This window comes from Tursiops truncatus, chromosome 1 (assembly GCF_011762595.2).
Source record: "Tursiops truncatus isolate mTurTru1 chromosome 1, mTurTru1.mat.Y, whole genome shotgun sequence".
Classification (NCBI taxonomy): domain Eukaryota; kingdom Metazoa; phylum Chordata; class Mammalia; order Artiodactyla; family Delphinidae; genus Tursiops; species Tursiops truncatus.
In genome coordinates, this window is record NC_047034.1 from 88,069,138 (window position 1) to 88,094,512 (window position 25,375).

At 40.6% G+C, this 25,375-nt stretch overlaps 1 protein-coding gene across 4 annotated transcripts in view; it reads left to right on the forward strand.

Annotated features, from left to right (window-relative positions):
• Positions 1–3,233: 3,233 nt before the first annotated feature.
• Positions 3,234–25,375, forward strand: part of SORT1 (sortilin 1) — a 73,659-nt gene continuing 51,517 nt past the window's right edge. For 2 of the 4 annotated variants that reach the window (XM_019919468.2, XM_019919469.3), the window contains exon 1: positions 3,237–3,586. In XM_019919468.2, coding sequence (XP_019775027.2) covers positions 3,281–3,586 — 306 coding nt within the window. In that variant the 5' untranslated portion in view covers positions 3,237–3,280. Of the gene's footprint in view, positions 3,587–25,375 lie in introns of all 4 variants that reach the window. The other 2 variants (XM_019919466.3, XM_019919465.3) reach the window with 2 other exon arrangements.

Here is a 25,375-nt window from a genome sequence, read left to right on the forward strand (position 1 = left end):
TGGGGTAGGGAGGGTGGGAGGGCGGCTCAAGAGGGAGGGGATGTGGGGACGTGTATGCATATGGCTGATTTGTTGTGCAACAGCAACTAACAGTATTGTGAAGCAATTATACTCCAATAAATATCTATTAAAAGGAATGGCCACATGAAGTAGATATTGTTACTTATACTTAACAGATGAAGAATGTAAGGCTGTGTGACCATGGACTCAGAAAATTAAGCTGTTGAGACTTGAACTCAGGTTTTAAATCATCAACTCTTGGTACAATGCCAGGCATGAGAAGCCTAGATACCTACTGAGTAATAGGGAAATCTCATTGAGATTTGAAATGTACTATCCACAACATGGCTAATCCACGTGTGAATAATGCAGAATTGATTGTGTATTGTCTTCATTAACATTTGTAGGAAGTTGTACTCTATGATTTCAAATTCTGATGATTTGAATAGGCTGAATTCATATTAAATTTATACCAAATTTCCAGCAAAAAACGTGCTTATATACATTTGGAAACTGCAATGATGGGAAACATTTGGGAAAACAGAATTTTGCTCTAGACACACACACATAAGGTAGGGAACTAAAGTTATATTGTCGCCAATGTTCTTGAGACTGTCCTAGTGATTTTAACCCTGTTATTAAATATAACGTGATCATGAGATTAGTTTCCCTCGTGTTCACCTCTTATCAAATCCTAATAGAAAATGCCATTGAAAAATCCTATCTCAACTAATATTTGTTCAGATTTAACAAATTTGAGTACCTATGTGCTATATGCCAAGTAATGTATTAGGCATTGGGGATAGAGCTGTGGTCTAGGTATGGTCTGTGCTCCCATGAAGCTTCTAGTGGGGAGAACTAGGCAATAAATACCCCATTTAACTCAATGTAGATTAATGCAGAAATGGACTAAACATGCTGCTTTAGGGCAAGGTGAAGTTGTGTCTCTGAATCATGTGTATTATGTAGGGAAAAAACATATACCAAGGAATAAAGTAGCTCTTAGCTTCAGCTTACACTGTACTGGTGAAACAAAAAATTTCATACCTTCTATAATTCCAATTATAGAATTCTTGAAAGAGATGGACTTTTGTTTTCTGTAGAGTTTTAAATTTTCCTACGAAGTTTCTTTTTGTGTCCATTTAAATAGAATCAGAAATAATCTTATTAGCAAAAGCAATGGTTTTGTGAAACGTAACTGCTTTCAATTCATCTTCCTGCCACAGAATTTATCTTGGAGAAATGTATGGTTTTTAGTAATAAGATAAATTTACATATTTTAGTTCTGCAAGTAAGGTAATATCTTAGGTGTGGTATTTCACAAAGGGTATCTGACTGCAACTTTTGTATTTCGTGCCAGTGTCATTGACAAAAGCGAAATACTAAAATAATTCATTCACTCAAACATTTTCTCAGTTCCATATGCAAGGTACCATGTCCCCAGAAGCTGATACAGTTTGAAGAAGGAAACATATTCTGTAAACATACAATAATAACTAAAAGCAATATATTAAAAAATGAAGGTACAGGTAATTCCAACAATTTGAGTTTAAAAGTGTATTTAGTAATTTCTCCAGGAGATGGCACTGTTGAGTTGGCTTTTTTCTTTTCGGACAGTAAGACAATAGACCATTCATCTTTGTGTCACCCAAACAAAGAAATATTCCTGTATAGACCCTTTTCTCTCCCCGGCTAATCACATGCTACTGGAACTGACTGTCTTGTGATCTACTCCACAGTTGGCACAGATTAAAAAATAATCTCTTACAAAAATTATCTGACACATTGTAGTTAATGGAAAGGAACAAATTGTTCACCAGTTTTCATGGAGCTTTATGTCGTCAGTTCAGTAGCTGAGAACTTGGAATACTATTTTAGTGATTTTACCATCCTGCTCAGATGCCATTCAAAAATATTTTTCACTTGTCATGTCTTACTATGGTTGTTCTGGCAAAATGTAAATTTGTAAATTTTCGTTTGCAAATTAATGTGACTAGAGGATTTTAATGTAAACCTTGGGTTCAGTGCACTGCACCATTTATTTTCCTCTACAATAAATATATTCTCATTCGGGTTTACCTGCAGTTAATAGTTAAAAGTAATTTTTTTAAAAGTAATTTTTAGTTGCTTTCTTTATTTGGGTGTAACGTGTTGTATACTTTGTGTCTTTCTATTTGTTCCCTTTTCTTCTGAACAACTGGCATTCTGAAGAGATGGAGTCAATAAAGAGAACATCCAGAACTGGTTTTACCTGCACTGCATGTTCCAGAATAAAGTTATGGGTGTAGTTTCTGCGATAAAGGGAACAGCGTAGGGGTTTTGTTTTATTTATTGGAGGCGGGATGTTAATTTAGGGGATATTATATATTGAAAACCAAACTTGTGCAGTGCGCTCACTGCAGGGTTAAGGCACCCTGATAAATATGCATCTATGCAATGATCATGTCTAAAGTCGGCACTGAGCCAATTTTATAAAAGGGGCAATTCTCTTGCCCCCTTTTACCTGCCCCTAATGCCTAAGCTACTTTCTAACTCCAGGAAAATCAATAAGCAACTCCTTCTTTGGCTTAACCCCCTGCATAAGAGGAAGGTGAGAGAGAAGAGACTTTCTCCAGGCTTGCGTGAGTCACGGATGTTCTGATGTCTGCCTCCATGAGACTTAGCCCACACAGTTCTCCTTCACCTTGTGTCAGCAAGGCGGCTGCTTCAGCAGACAATGGGCGCTGCAGCGTGCGGGGGTTAAAAACCAGAAGCACCGGTTCATGACGGAGCCCCGTTTTCCAGCTGAGCAAACTCAAGGTTTCCCCGAGGAGATTTTCCAGGCGCTGCCACAACCCAAGGAATTTTAGGGGTGTCTCTGGGGGAGAAGAGGGGACCAACCCAGCCCCAACTTGAGGGTGCCAGAGGGAGCAACGAGGGGTCGGGTCGCCACGAAGCGGGGGCGTTCTTGTGAAGGAGGGAAGCTCCTACGCTAACTCTAGAAGCCCGGCCTTGGATACGCCGGCGAGAGGGGGATGACCTCAGCCGTCTCTGCCACGTTCCAGCCAATCAGTCCCGCAACTTGGCATCCTAATCCAGGACCCCCGAAGCCGGAGGCGACGCGAGCCAATGAGCAGTGGGCCGGGGAAGAAGGACAGGCGGCCAGCCTATGGGGGCGGAGAGGCCCGGCTGCGCGTATCCAAGGAACGCCGGGCTCGGGCTCGGGGGTGTGGCGCGGCGCCGGCGGGGGTGGGCGGGCGCGCCGGGCGGCAGGTGTCGGCAGCGTAGGCATTCGGCGGCGATGGAGCGGCTCCGGGGAGCTGCTGGCGACCTCTCGCGCTGGCCCCACAGTCTCAGCCTCCTCCTCCTCCTCCAGCTGCTGCCGCCGGCGACCCTCGGCCAGGACCGGCTGGACGCGCCGCCACCGCCCGCTGCGCCGCTGTCGCGCTGGTCCGGCCCCGTCGGGGTGAGCTGGGGGCCGCGCGCGGCCGCGCTTGGGGGCCCGGCTCCCCGCGGCGGCCGTTGGCGCCGCAGCGCGCTCGACGAGGATGAGGACTGCGGCGGGGTCCGGGACTTCGTCGGCAGGCTGGCCAACAACACGCACCAGGTGAGCGGGCGCCGGGCCCGGGCACCGCCCGGACTACGAGGTGCCACCCGCGGGCCCCTGGGCCCGCGCACCCGGCTCCTCTTTCTCTGTCCGCGCTCCTCGCGTCCCAGCGGAGGAGACCCCGGCCGCTCGCCCGCCGCGCGGCGCCCGCGCCACCTGGGCCGCGGCCCCGAAACTACGGCGGGCGGGCGGGCCGAGTCGGGCCCGGAGAGCGGTCCCCGGACGCCGCAGCCCGGGCAGCTGTGTTTCGTCACAGGGAAGCCGGCTTAGACTTTCACGCATTCTTTTTTTCTTTTTTAAGTTGTCAGAATCTCTCGAGCGTTGTTGTTTTCCGTCTGTATAAATAATTCGGATCCAGCAACGCTATACCCCAACAGGAAGCTGGAGGAGTGGTTGGAGAAGTTGGAGCTAAACAGAAACAAACGTGTGTCCTCGCGGGGTCAGTACTTTCAGGGTGGGTAGGCGGGTGTTCAGAAATCCCAAAGCAATGATTAGGTTCCTGTGTGTGTTTTAATAGTTAAAGGAACAAGCTTGGCAATGGGGTCACAGCGTATATGTGATCTCTCTTACTCCTTCAACTTGACCTTCTATCATGGCATTGGACTCTGACCAGGATGTCTAGATCCTGTTGTAACAAGGTTTGCAATGGGTAAGAAACACATTGCAGATACTCTGCTTTGAGCTAGGTCCTAGGCGGACACTTTAAAAATTGTGGCAGTTCTGTTTCTGGGGACAAGCAACCCAACCTCTGCACACTACTGTGTTGACAAAGCCAGTTGTTGGCAATGTCCTGGCTACTTGCTCTAGATCAGCTCGAGCATCTTCTTCGTGTTTTTTCTAGAACTGTCGGTTTAATTGTTGCATAATGTATTTTCAATTTAATGCATTTTCTCTCATATCTCTTCCTCATTCAGAGAGAGTTGCACATGGGGACAGAGGTGAGGGGCTAACTGCACTTGTCCTCGTTGAACCACATTCTGTATCAGCCGAATCTCAGTCTCCCCTTGATCTTTCTCCCTCTGCCTGGACTCTACTTGTTACCTGTGCAGAATTCTCTGTCTGGGGACCCAGGGCAATTGCAGTCAAAGCATAAGCAGTCAGGGAGAACTCTCGCTAAACGCAGTCCAAGCAGCAGCTGCCTAAAGGTGGCCAAGCTAGTGCTGACGTGTGGGATGGGTTGGGTGCAGATAGGGCAGAATGAGAACTGGGAAGTCTTCCCGTTTGATGAGGGGGAAAAAAATGTGTAGACTTCCATCTCACGGTGGAGAGTTGAGAAAGGCTTTACAACACCAGTGCCTAATTTATAACAGGAGCACTTCCTTCCTTGAGCCAGCCAGACACAGCATTCTTACTCCATATTTGGATTCTTCTCTTGCCGATTGACCTACCTTTAGGACCTGGGGCTACTGGATTTATTCCTTTAGTCAGAATCTTCCCTGGTTGGTTTGAATTTATATGTCATTTGCAATATATTGATTTCTAAAGCAAGAGGTTGAAAAAACTGGCTCAGGGGGTTCTTAGGCCAGATCTACTCAAGAGCAGATCTGAAACGTCATTCTTTGAAGTCCACATGTTAATAAAAAAATCTTCCCTCTTTTTCTTTCATTTTATTTAGTTATTGTTTCCAGTGACTTTTTAAATTTATTTTTTTGTCTTCTTTCATTGACCTCATTTAAACGAACTGTTTTTGCATTTCTTAATCATCCATGGTTTCTTCAGAGATCCCATCCTTTTTGTAGCATGTGTATGTGGTAAAAGTGGAACCACTGTTAATAATCTTCACCTTAGAAATGGTTGAATAAAGCAGTTCTTAGTGGTGCACCGCCTTAACCAAGAACTGTTACCTAGTGGTCTGTTCTGCTTTTCAATTCTATAGTTTTAGAAGTCATAATAAATCATCCTGACCTCTGCTGAAGAGATCTGGTGTTGGGGGAGCCTTTATAAATAGTGTGAAATAAAAGTATAGGCATAACAGAACATCTTTTTATTAGAAATATTGTATACTTTTGTACAGCTGGGAAAGTGCCATTTAGAGTAGTTTTTCATAAGATGACAGGATTCAATTCCCAAGAAAAATGAAAAGTTCGTTGTTCTCTTATTTGTTATAACTTGCTGTTCATGTCAAGCCACATTGCTTCATGTAGTCAGTGTACATGAATGTCCTCCAAAAGTCCAAGATGTGCTAGATACTGGGGGTGCCAAGATACAAAGAAGAGATCATTCAGACTGGAGAACGAAAAGCCTCAGAAAGTTTTAGCGAATCTCCTAGACCTGTTTCTATGGCTTATTTGGCTTTGTGAGAATAGGTTGGTGTTTAACTAATCTTCTTAAGAAAGCAAAGTAGAACTAAAGCGTGATAGTGCTTTTATAGTCTTCTGGTTTTAGGAGACCTTTGCCCTAATGACCTATATAACTCAGTCTCTTCACTCATGAAATCCAGCAAATATGTGTGTGTGCGTATTTATAAATGATTTTTTCTTAGACTAATGAATAACCTTCCTTTTGCCTTTAACCCCAAACTCTTTTCATGCCACACTGTTAACTGATTCTTTCCTTTAAGTGCTTGGAATGTTCATGACATGTATAACCTTTGTGCATGAGAGAAGTTGAGCAAGCCTAGAGTTTATTAATGTTGGTTGCTAAGTTGGATTGCTTCCAAACATTCCTCCTATAAGCACCCCTTTGAGGTTAGGCATGAAGCTCTGTCTTAAAGAAACAGATGAAATGCCTTGGTCAGAGTTGTGGTGGTGGCTGACATAACTTCCTTACTTCTCATTCCTGAGTTCAGACTATTTGACAATTTCCTTAAAACTTTTAAAACTTACGATTAGTAAAGCCAGGAATGTTGTTCATTCTCTGTCCTCCTTCTGTTCCTGTCATTAACTACTTCTTTACACATAACTTCCCAACTTCTACCCCAACATCAAAGCATCTGGTTTCTTACATAAACAGGCCCCGTAGTGAGGTTGTGTTGTATGGGGTGTCAGCTCTGAGAAGAATGCGTGTATTTGTTTGCTGGTGCTGGCAGGGCTGAGTCCAGGCTGACAGGACTGAATGTGCCTGTTGGAGGCTTCAGGGAGCTGCCGCTCTTAGCCTGTTGTGGATCTTTGTCACACCCGGAAATCTGAAGGTCAGTGCATTTAACTGCCCCAGAACTTTCTAACTGCCTCATTTATCCCAGTACCCACCCTCTCTTCATACTGCCTTCCCTGCCACTCCCACCATCACCCTCTAGTTAATCTTTCTTGAATCCTGTTTCATCCATTCGTGCCGGGGTCAAGGAATAGGAATTCTGTAGGATCTCCTTCCTGGTCCTGGTTGAGCAGAATGAGCAAAATCCTCATGAGGACTCTGCGCCCATACAGTATATTCATCAGACTTTTAACCCCTACGGGATGTTAAAATGTTATGTAAATGTTAGAAGTATCAGCAAAGTTGATGAAGTATATTTATCTGGGGAAAGGTTAGTTGTCATCTGAGGTTTGGTTGAGGTGAGGGTAGAGAGCTAGCCAGGTAGGACAAGTGGCTCAAAGGGAATGCAGGGAAACAATTAGGTAAGTTCTCTGCTGACTCAAATTTTTGGTTCTGTGCATAGTGATTTTTAATTAGAAAATTAAAAATCACTATGATGAGTCTCCTGGTCAATTTCTAATGACTATTTTCTTTCTCTAATGATAATAGTAATAGGCTCCTTATCCTGCTGTTTTGATCTGATATTTTGTGTTAGGTTCACATAGGCTATTAGCTTCTTTTGCACTCTGCCAATTTCAAATCAACTCTTGCCAATAAATGTTGGGTTCTCAGTGGGTGACTGCAGAAACCATGCCCCCCAACTTTGTCCTAGTTGGCTTGTTACTCATGTGATCCTCACAGAAAGGGCAGTGCTTGAGGGCAGTGGCCAGATGCAGCTTTTCTAGCAGAGGGCTGTGTGGCAATGGCTCCAAAAAAAGATACTGCATTTGTAAATTTCTAAAAAAAATATTCAGTTACCTTTTTTTTTTTTTTTTTTGGTGGTACGCGGGCCTCTCACTGTTGTGGCCTCTCCCGTTGCTGAGCACAGGCTCCGGACGCGCAGGCTCAGCGGCCATGGCTCACGGGCCCAGCCGCTCCGCAGCATGTGGGATCTTTCCGGACCGGGGCACGAACCCGTGTCCCCTGCATCGGCAGGCGGACTCCCAACCACTGCACCATCAGGGAAGCCCTCAGTTACCTTTTTATCTTTTCTAACCAGTGTTTCTGTTGCATCTTGTACTCTTCTATTTAAACGCTTGGTGAAAACTTGTTCTTCCCACTGTCTACGTGGCCTCACTGATCTGTAAGTAGGTGGTTTTGAGGAGTAATGGGGCTTGAGGAACAAACTGGTCAATTTCAGTCTGTTCTAGGCAGGGTTTTTTTTACTGACACTGTAATAGTGACTGCAGTCAAAGTTGGGTTAGTAATATGTGGCTTTGAGCTATCTGAGTTGAATGAATCTTCATGATAGACGCTTCATACCTTTAGAGGTTGTTAGGTGAATGCTGGACATGTGGGGTTTTTTTGTTTTGTTTGTTTTGTTTTTTAAGATTGGGGCTATTTTTTCCTTCTCTGTCCTCAACCCCAGTCTCAGGACACCACAACAAAAACAAAATCTTCCATTCAGAGCCTGTGGTGTTTTCCTGAGAAAGTTTTCTGTGAATGTAATTTATTTTCTGTTTTGCATTTCAGTATCTGGCCCTCAACTCCTCATCTACAGCATGAGAAGTTTTGGACTAGATTTAAAATGTCTAAAGAACTCTGTGATTAATATGGAAGAAGAGGAGGCCAAAGGTTGTGATCACAAATGTTTACTGGTTGTTTCCAAGTTTAGAAGCAAATTGTGGCTGTTCGGTTTCCCAGTTGAACTTGAACATAGCCTGGATTTCACATCTGGGGGTAATTTGTTACCACCTCCAGAGCTTGCTTCAGTGAAATATGAGTGTTCTTAAAGATAACAGGAGTATTTCTTTTTTCATATAATTGTGAAAGACATTTGACTTTTTATTTTTGGGAAATACTTTATTGTTCCTTGTAGGCTGAAAAAAATCTAATGCAAATCAAAGCTACTAGCTTGGATATTCCAAAAGCAAACCAAATAGATATCTAGCAGTAAATTTGTTTTTTCTTTTCCTTCCCTACAGCACTCTGCCAAAACTGGGGCTTTTATTTTTCCTTTTTGTCTTGGCTGCCTGTGTGCTTGAAAATAGATGGTCAGCTTCCCATTAAATACTCAGCCCTGTGCGAGTTAGAAACTTACGTGTGATTAATTGGCTTGATTTATTTTCATTAGAAGAAAATGTATGGTTTTTTCCTTCTAGGGCTTATGAGTAGTATCTCTCTTATGTTTGCTTTTGTTAAGAGTTTTGCTCTTTTTTTTCCCTGTATGTTCTAAAAAACTAAGTTCTAATATTGTAGTTGGGCCTGTTTGCAAATCTGATTCAACAGTAAGATCACCCTGAAGAACCAAGAGAAATTGAACTGGGAAGGAAATTTTTAACTGATGTTAGTACTTCCCAGACAGGATAGTTCAGATCAAATGTTTATCTGGTACCTGCTCTTTGTCAAAGAGTTTCACATCATAAACATGCTATATGAAAAGTTCAAAAAAGACTTCTTAATACTCAGATTTGAATCCTGGCTCTGCTGTTTCATAGTTGTATGGTATGATCATAGACAATCACTTAACTTCTCTGACCTTTATTTATTATTTTTTTTAAAACTGGAGACTCAGTTTTAGGATTATTTGGAGGGTCAAGTGAGAAGTTTTATCAGAATGTTTTGTTAAATGTATTGTGCAGATATCTTTCACTCAAACACTTCTGGAGTTCTGGCCTGTACGTAAGAAAAGTTAAACATTAAAAACATCCGCATTGGGCTTCCCTGGTGGCGCAGTGGTTGAGAGTCTGCCTGCCGATGCAGCGGACACAGGTTCGTGCCCCGGTCTGGGAAGATCCCACATGCCGCGGAGCGGCTGGGCCCGTGAGCCGTGGCCGCTGAGCCTGCGCGTCCGGAGCCTGTGCTCCGCAACGGGAGAGGCCACAACAGTGAGAGGCCCGCGTACCGTAAAAAAAAAAAAAAAACATCCGCATTGATGTCATCTTAAGTATTTAGCTGTTCAGAGATGGCTTGCTGAGAGTTTGGAAGAGTTTTTGAAGAAGGCATGACCACTGCAGTGCAGTGGTCTGGGAAGGCCTCATGGATGAAGAGAGAATCAAAGTGTGGAGGGAATTCTTAGGGAGACCTGTAAAGGCATGGAGGTAGGGAAGTCCAAGACATGCTCAGGGGATGATCAGTGGGGACTTTCTGTTGGGGAGAAGTAGTTGATGAGAAGTATGAAAGACTGAGGTTTCCAGGAAAACATATAGAGAAGTAAAAAAAGATAACTCTTCCTGCCGATGCAGGGGACATGGGTTCATGCCCTGGTCCGGGAGGATCCCACATGCCGTGGAGCGGCTGGGCCCGTGGGCCATGGTCACTGAGCCTGCACGTCAGGAGCCTGTGCTCTGCAGTGAGAGGCCCGCGTACCGCAAAAAAAAAGATAGCTCTTTGTGGGGGATGGGAAAAGAGGGGGGGTATGGGGAGGGAGTCTGCCATTAGGACTTACTGGAGAAAATGTTTTAACAGGTAGTGGTTGACATGAGGCTATAGCTGGATAAACCAGAGGTGGAAATGGGGAGCCAAGAAGAGTTATCCTTTTGGACGTTGACCGTTACTGTGCTCTGTCCAACAGGAGAGCAGAATAGAGGGCAGGGCCGACCATCTTTTATACTTGAAGTGCTCAAGGTTCCAAGAAACAATCTAGGACTCCTGGACCTTATTGAAGGAGGTTGTGAGCCCAGGCATGAGGAACCCAGGAGCTATAAGACAGTGAAGCCCGTGAACAGATTTTTCTGAACATTTGTGAACAAGGGTAAGATTGAACTCTTGCTGATAATGTGCTTAACAGTTTGAATCATAGATTGTTAAGCTGATTAACTGGTCAGATCTCTTACCAAGAAGGCTAAATGACTTGCTTACAGGCCAAGAGCTGGGCGTAGAACACTTATGTCCCAACATGGTGCTGCATTTGGAAGTGTTTCATAGAGATATTTTAAGTCAATGCATTTGCTTTAGGAATAAGGCAGGGTTATAGACCCCAGTTGTACGTCATGTAGTTGTGAATTTCTCTCTGCTCCTTGAGGTCATAGTTCCCTCAACAGAGCTCAATTAGCCTTTCTAAGCCTCAGCTCCCCATCATGTAAAATATTATTATCATAAGACTTCAAAGAGAGAATGTTTTGAAAACCTTGAATCCTACCACATATGTAGGATTTATGTCATTTCTATATTTTTTTAAATTTATTTTATTTATTTTTGGCTGCACTGGGACTTCGTTGCTGTGCGTGGGCTTTCTCTAGTTGCGGCGAACGGGGCCTACTCTTCGCTGCGGTGCGCGGGCTTCTCATTGCGGTGGCTTCTCTTGTTGCAGAGCACGGGCTCTAGGTGTGCGGGCTTCAGTAGTTGTGGCACATGGGCTCAGTAGTTGTGGCTCGCAGGCTTTAGAGCACAGGCTCAGTAGTTGTGGCGCATGGCTTAGTTGCTCTGCGGCATGTGGGATCTTCCCGGACCAGGGCTCGAACCCGTGTCCCCTGCATTGGCAGGCGGATCCTTAACCACTGCGCCACCAAGGAAGCCCCATGTCATTTCTTTATAAGCCTGTTGATTTATTACTGTGTCCATAGAGTCCAATTGTCAGCCAAATGAGCCTGATAAATACCAACTCCAGAGGAACATGTGCATAAAAGGAGACAGATGAGGCATAAATGTATTCGGTTTTATCACTTGGCAGGGTTGGGTGACAGGCTTGGGCGGAGGTGGCGAGAATGAGAGTGAGTCAAGATTGGCAGAAATGTAAGAAGCATATGTGTTCCTTTTTTTTTTTTTAACCTTCATGATTACATCAAAATTTTAACTGGTTAATATGAGTGATACTAACAAGTGGTATTAATTGGAGTTCTTTGAGGCCGTGGTTAGGAAGGAATGTGATCACAGGTTATACCTGGATTCAAACTTCAGTGGTAACCAGGGACAGATGACCCTTAGTGAACCTTAGTTTTTTCATCTATAAAATGGATATACTAATACGTACCCCTTAGGGTCTTTGTGAAGATTAAATGAGACTGTGTAGAATTTGGTGTGTATTCATCCTTTATTGGATGTTTTTTATAATGATTATCTACACAAAGCTTCTAATGCATTACCAGTTAGATGCTCAGATATTTGTGTATGCACTTAAATTTTTTTTCCATAGCTGAAATATTCCAGGAGAATTAGTATGGGTACTCACAGGAACCAAATATGTATTAAGAATTATGTACTAGTTATGTGCTTGGACTTGGAGTTAAAAAAAATTGGGTATGGTAAGGGAGAGACCATCTATTCAAAGTATCTTTCTTGAAGCTATGGGAGATGGAGGAGAAAATAACCCCACCATCATCAGATACCTGGTCATCTGGTTATAATAGTTTCAAGTATATATAGTTATTTACTTATAGTGTTAAAGAACTTACAATTAAAAAAAATAAGGCTACTTGTAATTCAATAACTATTTCTCTTCTCATTCATTAAGCTTTAAATATGCGGTTTTAAGTTGACAGCTCTAAAATAGCACTTTGCCTGTTTCACCCTGATTCATTAACTGAGCAATCACTATTAGCTTTGTACTCTATTGACCTCTGTAACGTTTTAAGAAATATTAGTGAGATGTGATAGGTACTCCTCAAGAACTTAGCTTGAGAGCAGGGCAGACCAGAATGTTAATGGAATTCTTTTTTATAATGCGTGTATACCTTTAAGGTAGTATCTCACTATTTCCTGGCCTACGTTAGCTCTGCTCTAGTTGAAGTTACCTTATCACCAGTCCCTTTAGCTTGCCATGTGCTCTGTTGCTTCTCCATTTTTGTTTTCATGGCATTCCTCCCGTCTGAATGCCTTTCTAGCTCTGCTTGTTTTTTTTCTGTTCTCGCCTACAACATTTAACAATGCCATGTAATCCAGCACTTTACTATAGTATTCTATTTTGTATTCACTTTCATTTATTCAATTGGTATTCTCCAGATTATAAACACCTTAAAGGTAGTACAAGCATGACCCCTTAACTTCACCCTTTTGCCTCACATAGTGCTGGAGAAAGTGTAGTCATTAAATGTATAGTCTGGAGTCAGACAGGAGCTTGAAACCTTGCTCTGCCACTTACCAGCTGTGTAACTTTGGGAGAATTATTTAACCTCTCTGACCCTCCTTCTTCATCTGTAAAGTAGCAATGGTGCTTTATATATCATGAGTGCTCAGTAAAGGTCAATATTATTATTATTCAACAACTTTTTATTGAGCACCTACTATGTGTTGGGCCTTGTACTGGGTACTGGAAACTGATTTGGAACACAACAGACAAGATCCCTGCCTTTATGGACCAGTAGAGAAAATGGACATTAAACACATATGTAATTACAAATACAATAAGTACCAAGAAGGAAAAAAGCAACTACAGGAGAATAATTGACAGAGGTCCTTTTAGCCTGGGGCACTAGGAAGCGCTTGCTGAGAAAGTACTTAAACTGGTACTGGAAGATGAATAGAATTTTTCCTGTAGGAGTGTCCCAGACAGAGAGAAAAGCATGTTCACAGGCCTGGGGCTAGAAGGAGCATGGTGCACCCAGAGGTCTGGAAGAAGGCCAGTGTGGCTGTAGCAGAGGGAGGCCGGGCTGGTCCCCACACCCAGTGGGGACTGGTGAGCTTTTATGGTCCAGTCAGCTGGCCACTGGCGCATATCCTTTCATCACTTTCTTTTCTTTGAAATGAGATTAAGATGTAAAAATTAAATGCCAACAGTTTGAAATTTAACTCATTTATTAGGCATGATGAGAAATGAATTATCCCATGAAGATGAGTTTTTCGAAAACTAAGCCTAGGGTAGACATTTAAGCCTACCCTTTTGAATGCCAAAGTTTGTTGTTTTTGTTATTTTTAATGGATATCTTTCTAAAATACATATGTCTCTGCCTTCTTTGTCAACAGTATGACCTTGGATCATTAAGGAGATTAAATTATGCTGTACCACGACTCACATCATTTTAAAGTGGTATGGCATTAATGCCCTCAAGGTCTGTTGAGATTTGTGGGGCTATTTTCTCCCATTTTGAATGGCGCAGATTTATAAGCTTAGTGCCATTGTCTGCCTGTTGAAGTTTACTCTTTTTTTCCTGCAGAAATGATAGTCCCCTTGCAATATCCTGTTCCTTCTTGCTGCTGTCCCTGTCTCTAGATACAGTGTCGCCCAAATTTAACTTCTGTAAGCTAAGAAATTTTACTTCTGTAAGATGCTTCTGTAAACTGAGAAAAAGATTTCTAATTTTAGGCAATCTAACAGGTTTAGCAGATTGATTTAGAGCGACGGTCTGCAGGTTTCTCTTAGTGGTCAGGTACATAGGGTTTTATTGCATGGACACTGTCATCAGAGGTCTCTCTCCCTTGCTTCCTTTCAGTGAATGTCCAGGTTGTTGAGGTTTCTAGATAATGGAGTTGCTGTTGCCCTTTCCTGTTGACACTAGAGTATTGTGGAGCAAGGGGCTGATTTTTTTTTTTGTTTTTTTCCCAAATGAAGGCAGAGCAGTGGAAAAGCAAACTGAGGTGTGAAATTGTTGATGAGTCATAGAATTTTAAAGCTTATAGGTACTGGAAATGCTGTCATTCCAGCTTCCTCGCCTTGGTGGTGAAGTTAGGTTTTACTGCCCAAGTTCACAGAGCTGTTGGCAGAGCCGGAAATGAAATTCACATTGACCAGGTATTAGCCCAGTGCTCTCCTCTGTTCCATCCTGCCTCACAGAAAACTCTGAATAATTGAATAGGTTTGCAAACTTGTATACTGTTTTATGTTTAGCCTTTTTATTTCTAAGGATAGTCTCTGGGAGGACTGGAACATTTGTGATCTTATTTTTGGCTCATGTTTTATGGTCCTAGCAGTGCCTTATTTAACGGAACTGTATTCTGTTAAGGTTTTATTCCTGCCCGCAAGAGCTTCGCCCGGGTCTTGTCCCAAACCTCTCTTACACCATCACTGTGTCCTGTCTATCCCTGTGTTCCCTGTTTGGGGTTTGGAAGCCTAAATCTTAAATTCCCAGCCTTTATGGGATCACCAGTGCCTTGTTATTTCATTTGATTCTTATTATTCCAGTGAGTGAAGGAGCATAATTCAGTTTCACTCCTGAGGAAGTAGATTCCCAAGAGAGAAAATGATTTGTGCCCACTTTCCCAACCAGTTAGTTACTAGACCAGGCTTTAACACCCTTTTGCAGTTTTATTTTTCACAATGACAGGTTGTCTTCTGTAGGTTGAATATCTAGCATGTTTAGTCTTTATTCTTAGACTTCTGTTAAGAAGTGTGTTCATAGAGTATAAGCTCCCTGAGCACAGAGTATGTGTTATCACTGCTGTGTCTGCAGCGCCCCAAAGAGGGTCCGGCCCATGGTAGGCAAGCAGATGTATTTGTTGAAAGAAGGAACATGTGTGAAGGATGGCATCATTGAATTCACTCTCTGTTTACTTGCCAGAGAGGTTGCTCCTGATGGCCAGACTGTCGGGTCATCTGCAAGTGGCTTTTAAACTGGGGCGCGCCATGTGAAACTGATCCAGGCTCAGTTGTGCTGGTGTTAATTCTTTCAGTGTTTTACTTTTGATCAGGTGTGTAACTAAAGATAGGCAGAGGTTTCTCATTACCAGAATTTTTTTCCAAGCTGCGGTGACTCTCGGGACCAACTTTAAGTTCTCCCAGCTATAGTAACAGTAATTTAATTAGACTTCTTGTTTGATTAGATGTGAAGACAAAGTTATTTCCATAAAGAATGTTGTGTTTTATGGCCTTTCTCTTTTCCAGATGGAACTAGGGATTAGCCAAATGACCACAGAAATGGACATTTTTGTTAATTCATGGTCTCTAAAATGTGTGGACCTCAGGCTTTAAATGGTGGGCATTAAATGTGTGGATGAGTCTTGCATTATCCTGTCAAGATGGTTGTGTTTCAGAGAAGGTAGTACAAGCTGTCACCTACTTTCTAACGTAATGGGTCCCTGAAAACCAATTTGGTTATAAATGCCAGTCAGTGACTCCCTGCTGCCCAGAGCTCCCCTACCAGAGGTCAGTATATGGCTATCAGTGCCACCTGGGACACTAGAAATCACTATTCAACAGATGATGGGGTGGGGAGTAATTCAGTTACCATGGAAAAACTATAAAGAAGAAACACCACCATAAATTCTGCCACTTAGAGATGGTTGCTGTTAATATTTGGAAGAATGTTTTTAACCATAAACGCACACACACACACGATTTTACATGCTATTCTGTAAACCTGCTTTTTACTCAACATGTTATGAATATCTTTCAATGTCAGTAAATACCTGAAACATTTTCATTAGCACCTGGTATATTGTTTCATTGCATAACATAACGCATTTAACAAAGCTTCAGTTCTTGTCTAGGATATACAGGTATAGTAATATGGGGTTGTTATGTGGATTAAATGATAATGTGTGTAAGATGTTTAACACAGTAGATGGCCTGCAGGATGCAGTAAACCTTCAGGTGTATAACGTATTTTGTAAAGATGTGTAGTTATCCCCTGATAATAAATTCCTGAGTGGGATTGCTTGGGTCATGTGGTGTGGACATTTTCAGTTCTGATTCACATCACCAAATAGCTCTCCAGAAAAGTTATAGCAGTTTATATATTCCCACCCACAGTGCACACAGGTGCTCTGGTGTCCACCCCTCACTGGATACATTTTGTCAAGCGCTTCCAACAGGTGGAAAATGTTATCACATTATTTTTCTTTGATTTTCTTTTGATTACTAGTGAGATTGAATAGCTTTTCAAACATTATTGGTCATTTCTGTGTCCTTTTGTGAATTACTTGTTTGTGTCCTTTGCCTATTTTCTTTTCTTTTAAATTTTATTTATTTTTGGCTGCGTTGGGTCTTAGTTGCTGCGCACAGGAGCTACGCTTCGTTGCAGCGCACAGGCTTCTCATTGCGGTGGCTTCTCATGTTGCGAGCATGGGCTGTAGGTGCTGGCTTCAGTAGTTGCAGTACAAGGCTCAGTAGTTGCAGCACGCGGGCCCTAGAGCACGTAGTTGTGACACGTGGGCTCAGTAGTTGTGGCTCGCGGGCTCTAGAGCACAGGCTCAGTAGTTGTGGCGCACGGGCTTAGTTGCTCTGCGGAATGTGGGATCTTCCCGGACCAGGGCTCGGAGCCATGTCCCCTGCATTGGCAGGCGGATTCTTAACCACTGCGCCACCAGGGAGGTCCCTGCCTATTTTCTTTTGAGATCTTTGTCTTTTTCTTATTGATTTGAAAACTCTATAGTAACCCTTTATTGTGTTGCAAATAATTTTTTCCAGTTTTTTTTAACTTTATGTTCAGTATTTTGCCATTAATTTTTTTTTAATAGTCAAAGTAATTGCTATATTAAGGGTTCTGGGTTTTGTATCATTTTTTGTAATGGTCTTCTCATTTCTAAGATTATAAAAAGATTCACTCATACTTCTAGGATTTTTATGGTTTAACTTTCTGTATTTAAATCTTTGTCATATGTGGAATTTAATGTGGAGTTGGGGTAGGGGGGTAAGAAGGGAGTTAGGAATCCAGCTTTTTATTTTTCCCAAATAGCTGGTTTTTCCAAAACTCTTTTACCACTGATTTGAAATGCTTGCTTTATCATACACTAAAAGAAACTTTGTCCAGCCTTGGACTTTGTTTTGTTCCATTGATCTGTCTTATCTATTCCTGTGCCAGTGACTGTGCTAGGGGATTAATAAACCTCTCACTAGATGGGGCAAGTTTCATGCTCATCTGTTCCTGATAGAATCAAGCTGACATTTGACATAGCTAATCTTAAAGTTCTGGGTTTCTGAGCTTTCTACAATAGGGTATGATTATGTAATCTGAATTACTGTATTTACTCTGTGGCCCCTCTAGATGCTGGTTTTGGATTGCTAATCACACAAACAGTATATTTACGTGGTTTCCCTTAATTTTGACCTGCTTCTAGATCCTGCATTTGACTGACTGCTTAGCAATATGTAGTGGCCAGATCGTGTTCTCTTTGTGCTAAATAATCTACCTCTTAAGCATACTACATTGGAGCAGCACAACTATTGTTTACCAGAAATAAAACAGGCTTCAGCTCTCTGCCACCTTCTCCATTTCATTTGTCATGTATACAGCTAATACATAACATCTTTTTTGTAACAATGCTTGAAGTAGACACTTTACCTTCTATTGGCTGGACTCCTCAACTCCTAAATGTTTTATTTATATGTTTAGTATTTTAATATTGTAGGATATTCATTGGAAATATTGTGTTGGAGGTTTGGGGTTTTCTCTTCCTAAAGGGCTTATTCTGCCTTTCAGTTCTTTCTATCCAGAGTTTTGTCCTCTGCTCTTATTTCTTTTATTCATCTAACTTTGCCTTGATTAGAGCAGTTGAACCATAACTTATTAGTTGATTATGTTCAGCTGTATGTACCGTTGGAAACCTTCCTCATTTTTTTTTTCTTTTTACAATTTGTTTTTATTTGTATCACACAGTACAACTGTTCAAAAAACTTTATGCCATTCTGGAAAAGAAAAGGCTCCCTTAAAAAGAAGGACCAAAGTGATAATGGGGAGAATAAAATAGGTTAATGCAGGAAAATGCGGTTTTGGATTCTTTATCTAATATTAGTATGATAGGCAGAAAGAGTTCCAAGTTTTACTTATAAAGGACCAAAACAAATGAAATCCTAGAAAAGAATATGGAGGCAGACAACTAGCCAATTGACCATTACATAGGTAGAACATAACCCCGCTTCCATTTATCCCATCGCCAAGGAGTATCATTTGCTTTTGCTTAGGACCAGGAATGTGTACATTGTGATGCTCAGAAAGGCAGCAGAGAAGCACCATATATTTTCAATCCAGAATGAACACAATATACCGTGGAATCTTTTGGGTTTAGTTTCTCCCAAGAATAGATCTGACTCTTGTGGGGTAAAAGAAAGTAAGAACCAGGCTGCCCTGGGAAACCTTCCTTGTTTGAGTGAGTGATCCTGTGGCCTCGTCTCAGCTTTCTTTGGGTATTTCAAGAAGTACTTTTTCTTTTCACACACATTTCCTTTTCTCTATTTTTATTTTCCTTTTATTCCCACTATAACTGTGTTTATCCTGATCTTGAAATTCTTATTTAACAAGTACTTAATAGCATCTACCGTATACGTAGCACTTTACTAGTTGGTGAAATTAATATATTTTATTTGTGTTACCCTTTGAACTTTTTCAAAATACTTGCCTATATCTTCGTGTTTGTTCTGCCTGCACAACTCCCTCTACCATACCTTGCTATTGCTCCCAACTGCTCCCACCTCTGTCATCCCTGCTTAAATCTTAGTGGACAGACTTTTATTTCTTCATACTCAAATATTTGAATTTCTCTTCTGTATAGTCTACTCCTGGCCGTTGCCTCTAAACACTTTGATGTGTTTATCAATTTTTGACTATATGGAATTGATGGTAACTACAGTGAAGGAGAGGAGTAAGGTCACTATTGTATGTGTGAATACCCAAGAACACATACTAGTGTTTAACAATGTTGTGGCTGGCAGTAAGGGCATAGGAAGAAACCCTACTTAGCTAGTATTTACTGAAATGGTGGTAATCACGGTAGAGGGGAGATTACACACAGATCAATTTTGGTAGCAGGGGTTTAGGAATACACTTTTACGGAGATGGTCTTGGAGAACTTATTATCTATAAGACCTTGTGCTAGGCCTGACAGGAAATACCAGATCATACTGTTTGCCATCTAAGAATTCCTAACATGATTTGAGAGGTAGCCAAATATGTAAATAGTTATAGTACAAGCAACATCAATAAATGCTGTGAGAATAATACCTAAGAAGAGGTTATTCAAGCTCTGATAATTAGGAACTAGAGTGGTTGGTTTTACATGGAAAAATGGGATTTCAGCTGTCTTTCAGATCTTTTGCGTTGGTGTAGTCCCTCTCTTGTGGCTATCAAAAAGAAACACCCACAATGTGGGAATGTAAATTGGTGCAGCCACTATGGAAAACAGTATGGAGATTCCTCAGAAAACTAAAAATAGACTTTGCCATATGGTCCAGCAATCCCACTCCTGGACATACACAGACAAAACTATAATTCTGAAAGATACATGCACTCCTATGTTCATGGCGGTGCTATTTACAATAGCCAAGACATAAAAACAACCTAAATGTCCATCGACAGGTGAATAGATAAAGATGTATGTACACAATGGAATATTACTCAGCCATAAAAAATAATGAAATACTGTAATGCCATTTGCAATGACATGGATGGACCTAGAGGTTATCATACTGAGAGAAGTAAGTCAGAAAGAGAAAGACAAATACCATACGATATTACTTATATGTGGAATCTAAAATAGGACACAAATGAACATAAGTACAAAACAAAAACAGACTCACAGATACAGAGAACAGACTTGTGGTTCCCGGTGGTGGGGTGTATGTGTGTGAGGGAAGGATTGGGATTTTGGGATTAGCAGATGCAAACTATTGTATATAGAATGGATAAACAACAGGGTTCTACTGTATAGTACAGGGAATTATATTCAACATCCTGTGATAAACCATAATGGAAAAGAATAGGTATATTGGGTTGGCCAAAAAGTTCATTTGGGTTTTTTCCATAAGATATTAAGGAAAAACCCAAACTAACTTTTTGACCAACCCAGTATGTATAACTGAGTCACTTTGCTGTACAGCAGGAATTAAACACAACATTGTAAATCAACTATACTTCAATAAAATTAAAAAAAGAAAAGAAAAGAAAAACCCACCATATAATGCTGAGGAGCGATGGATATGTTGAGAACAGAACCTTTCTTCTTTAAAACCTGCATTTTTTTTAATGTGTAAAATTTATTGATTTTTCATACATTCAGAGAGTTATGCAATTGTCAACTACAATCATTTTTTATTTTTTTAACATCTTTATTAGAGTATAATTGCTTTACAATGGTGTGTCAGTTTCTGCTTTATAACAAAGTGAATCAGTTATACATATACATATGTCCTTATATCTCTTCCCTCTTGCATCTCCCTCCCTCCCACCCTCCCTATGCCACCCCTCTAGGTGGTCACAAAGCACTGAACTGATCTCCTTGTGCTATGTGGCTGCTTCCCACTAGGTATCTATTTTACGTTTGGTAGTGTATATATGTCCATGCCACTCTCTCACTTTGTCCCAGCTTACCCTTCCCCCTCCCCGTATCCTCAAGTCCATTCTCTAGTAGGTCTGCATCTTTATTCCTGTCTTGCCCCTAGGTTCTTCTGACCATTTTTTTTTTTTTAGATTCCATATATATATGTGTTAGCATACGGTATTTGTTTTACTCTTTCTGACTTCCTTCACTCTGAATGACAGTCTCTAGGTCCATCAACCTCACTACAAATAATTCAGTTTCGTTCCTTTTTATGGCTGAGTAATATTCCATTGTATATATGTGCCACATCTTCTTTATCCATTCATCTGTCGATGGACACTTAGGTTGCTTCCATGTCCTGGCAATTGTAAATAGAGCTGCAATGAACATTGCGGTACATGACTCTTTTTGAATTATGGATTTCTCATAAATTTCTCATAAATCCCAGTAGTGGGATTGCTGGGTCATACGGTAGTTCTATTTGTAGTTTTTTAAGGAACCTCCATACTGTTCTCCATAGTGGCTGTACCAATTCACATTCCCACCAGCAGTGCAAGAGTGTTCCCTTTTCTCCACACCCTCTCCAGCATTTATTGTTGCTAGATTTTTTGATGATGGCCATTCTGACTGGTGTGAGATGATATCTCATTGTAGTTTTGATTTGCATTTCTCTAATGATTAATGATGTTGAGCAGTCATTCATGTGTTTGTTGGCAATCTTTATATCTTCTTTGGAGAAATGTCTATTTAGGTCTTCTGCCCATTTTGGGGTTGGGTTTTTGTTCTTTTGATATTGAGCTGCATGAGTTGCTTTTATGTTTTGGAGATTAATCCTTTGTCAGTTGCTTCATTTACAAATATTTTCTCCTATTCTGAGGGTTGTCTTTTGGTCTTGTTTATGGTTTCCTTTGCTGTACAAAAGCTTTTAAGTTTCATTAGGTCCCATTTGTTTATTTTTGTTTTTATTTCCATTTCTCTAGGAGGTGGGTCAAAAAGGATCTTGCTGTGATTTATGTCATAGAGTGTTCTGCCTATGTTTTCCTCTAAGAGTTTGATGGTGTCTGGACTTACATTTAGGTCTTTAATGCATTTTGAGTTTATTTTTGTGTTTGGTGTTAGGGAATGTTCTAATTTCATTCTTTTACATGTAGCTGTCCAGTTTTTCCAGCACCACTTATTGAAGAGGCTGTCTTTTCTCCACTGCATATTCTTGCCTCCTTTATCAAAGATAGGTGACCATATGTGCGTGGGTTTATCTCCGGGCTTTCTATCCTGTTCCATTGATCTATATTTCTGTGTTTTTTTGCCAGTACGATACTGTCTTGATTATTGTAGCTTTATAGTATAGTCTGAAGTAAGGGAACCTGATTCCTCCAGCTCCATTTTTCTTTCTCAAGAGTGCTTTGGCTATTCGGGGTCTTTTGTGTTTCCATACAAATTGTGCAATTTTTTGTTCTAGTTCTGTGAAAAATGCCAGTGGTAGTTTGATAGGGATTGCATTGAATCTGTAGATTGCTTTGGGTAGTAGAGTCATTTTCACAATGTTGATTCTCCGAATCCAAGAACATGGTATATCTCTCCATCTATTTGTATCATCTTTAATTTCTTTCATCAGTGTCTTATAATTTTCTACATACATGTCTTTTGTCTCCTTAGGTAGGTTTATTCCTAGATATTTTATTCTTCTTGTTCCAATGGTAAATGGGAGTGTTTTCTTAATTTCACTTTCATATTTTGCATCATTAGTGTATAGGAATGCAAGAGATTTCTGTGCATTAATTTTGTATCCTGCTAGTTTACCAAATTCATTGATTAGCTCTACTAGTTTTCTGGTAGCATCTTTAGGATTCTCTATGTATAGTATCATGTCATCTGCAATCAGTGACAGCTTTACTTCTTCTTTTCCAATTTGAATTCCTTTTATTTCTTTTTCTTCTCCGATTGCTGTGGCTAGGACTTCCAAAGCTATGTTGAATAATAGTGGTGAGAGTGGGCAACCTTGTCTTGTTCCTGACCTTAGTGGAAATGGTTTCAGTTTTTCACCATTGAGGACGATGTTGGCTCTGGATTTGTCATATATGGTCTTTATTATGTTGAAGAAAGTTCCCTCTATGCCTACTTTCTGGAGGGTTTTTGTCATAAATGGGTGTTGAATTTTGTCAAAAGCTTTCTCTGTATCTATTGAGATGATCATATGGTTTTTCTCCTTTAATTTGTTAATATGGTGTATCAAATTGATTGATTTGCTTATATTGAAGAATCCTTGCATTCCTGGGATAAACCCCACTTTATCATAGTGTATGATCCTTTTAATGTGCTGTTGGATTCTGTTTGCTAGTATTTTGTTGAGGATTTTTGCATCTGTGTTCATCAGTGATGTTGGCCTGTAGTTTTCTTTCTTTGTGACATCTTTGTCTGGTTTTGGTATCAGAATGATGGTGGCCTCGTAGAATGAGTTTGGGAGTGTTCCTTCCTCTGCTATATTTTGTAAGAGTTTGAGAAGGACAGGTGTTAGCTCTTCTCTAAATGTTTGATAGAATTCACCTGTGAAGCCATCTGGTCCTGGGCTTTTGTTTCTTGGAAGATTTTTAATCACATTTTCAATTTCAGTGCTTGTGATTGGTCTGTTCATATTTTCTATTTCTTCCCGGTTCAGTCTTGGAAGGTTGTGCATTTTTAAGAATTTGTCCATTTCTTCCAGGTTGTCCAATTTATTGGCATAGAGTTGCTTGTAGTAATCTCTCATGATCCTTTGTGTTTCTTCAGTGTCAGTTGTTACTTCTCCTTTTTCATTTCTAGTTCTATTGATTTGAGTCTTCTCCCTTTTTTTTCTTGATGTGTCTGGCTAATGGTTTATCAATTTTGTTTATCTTCTCAAAGAACCAGCTTTTAGTTTTATTGATCTTTGCTATCGTTTCCTTCATTTCTTTCTGATCTGATCTTTATGATTTCTTTCTTTCTGCTAACTTTGGGGGTTTTTTGTTCTTTTTCTAATTGCTTTAGGTGTAAGTTTGGGTTGTTTATTTCAGATGTTTCTTGTTTCTTAAGGTAGGCTTGTATAGCTGTAAACTTCCCTCTTAGAACTGCTTTTGCTGCGTCCCATAGGTTTTGGGTCGTCATGTTTTCATTGTCATTTGTTTCTAGGTATTTTTTGATTTCCTCTTTGATTTCGTCAGTGATCTCTTGGTTATTAAGTAGTGTGTTGTTTAGCCTCCGTGATTTGTATTTCTTACAGAATTTTTCCTGTAATTGATATCTAGTCTCATAGCGTTGTGGTCGGAAAAGATACTCGATACGATTTCAGTTTTCTTAAATTTACCAAGGCTTGATTTGTGACCCAAGGTATGATCTGTCCTGGAGAATGTTCCATGAGCACTTGAGAAAAATGTGTATTTTGTTGTCTTTGGATGGAATGTCCTATAAATATCAATTAAGTCCATCTTCTTTAATGTATCATTTAAAGTTTTTGTTTCCTTATTTATTTTCATTTTGGATGATCTGTCCATTGGTAAAAGTGGGGTGTTAAAGTCCCCTACTATGATTGTGTTACTGTCGATTTCCCCTTTTATGGCTGTTAGTATTTGCCTTATGTATTGAGGTGCTCATATGTTGGGTGCATAAATATTTACAATTGTCATATCTTCTTCTTGGATTGATCCCTTGATCATTATGTAGTGTCCTTCTTTGTCTCTTGTAATAGTCTTTGTTTTAAAATCTATTTTGTCTGATATGAGAATTGCTACTCCAGCTTTCTTTTGATTTCCATTTGCATGGAATATCTTTTTCCATCCCCTCACTTTCAGTCTGTATGTGTCCCTAGGTCTGAAGTGGGTCTCTTGTAGACAGCATATATATGGGTCTTGTTTTTGTATCCATTCAGCCAGTCTGTGTCTTTTGGTTGGAGAATTTAATCCATTTACATTTAAGGTAATTATCAATATGTATGTTCCTATTACCATTTTCTTAATTCTTTTGGGTTTATTATTGTAGGTCTTTTCCTTCTCTTGTATTTCCTGCCTAGAGAAGTTCCTTTAGCATTTGCTGTAAAGCTGGTTTGGTGGTGCTGAATCCTCTTAGCTTTTGCTTGTCTGTAAAGCTTTTAATTTCTCCGTCAAATCTGAATGAGATCCTTGCAGGGTAGAGTAATCTTGGTTGTAGGTTTTTCTCTTTCAACACTTTAAATATGTTCTGCCACTCCCTTCTGGTTTGCAGAGTTTCTGCTGAAAGATCAGCTGTTAACCTTATGGGGATTCCCTTATGAGTTACTTGTTGTTTTTCCCTTGCTGCTTTTAATATTTGTTCTTGGTATTTAATTTTTGATAGTTTGATTAATATGTGTCTTGGCGTGTTTTTCCTTGGATTTATCCTGTATGGGACTCTGTGCTTCCTGGACTTAACTATTTCCTTTCCCATATTAGGGAAGTTTTCAACTATAATCTCTTCAAATATTTTCTCAGTCCCTTTCTTTTTCTCTTCTTCTTCTGGGACCCCTAT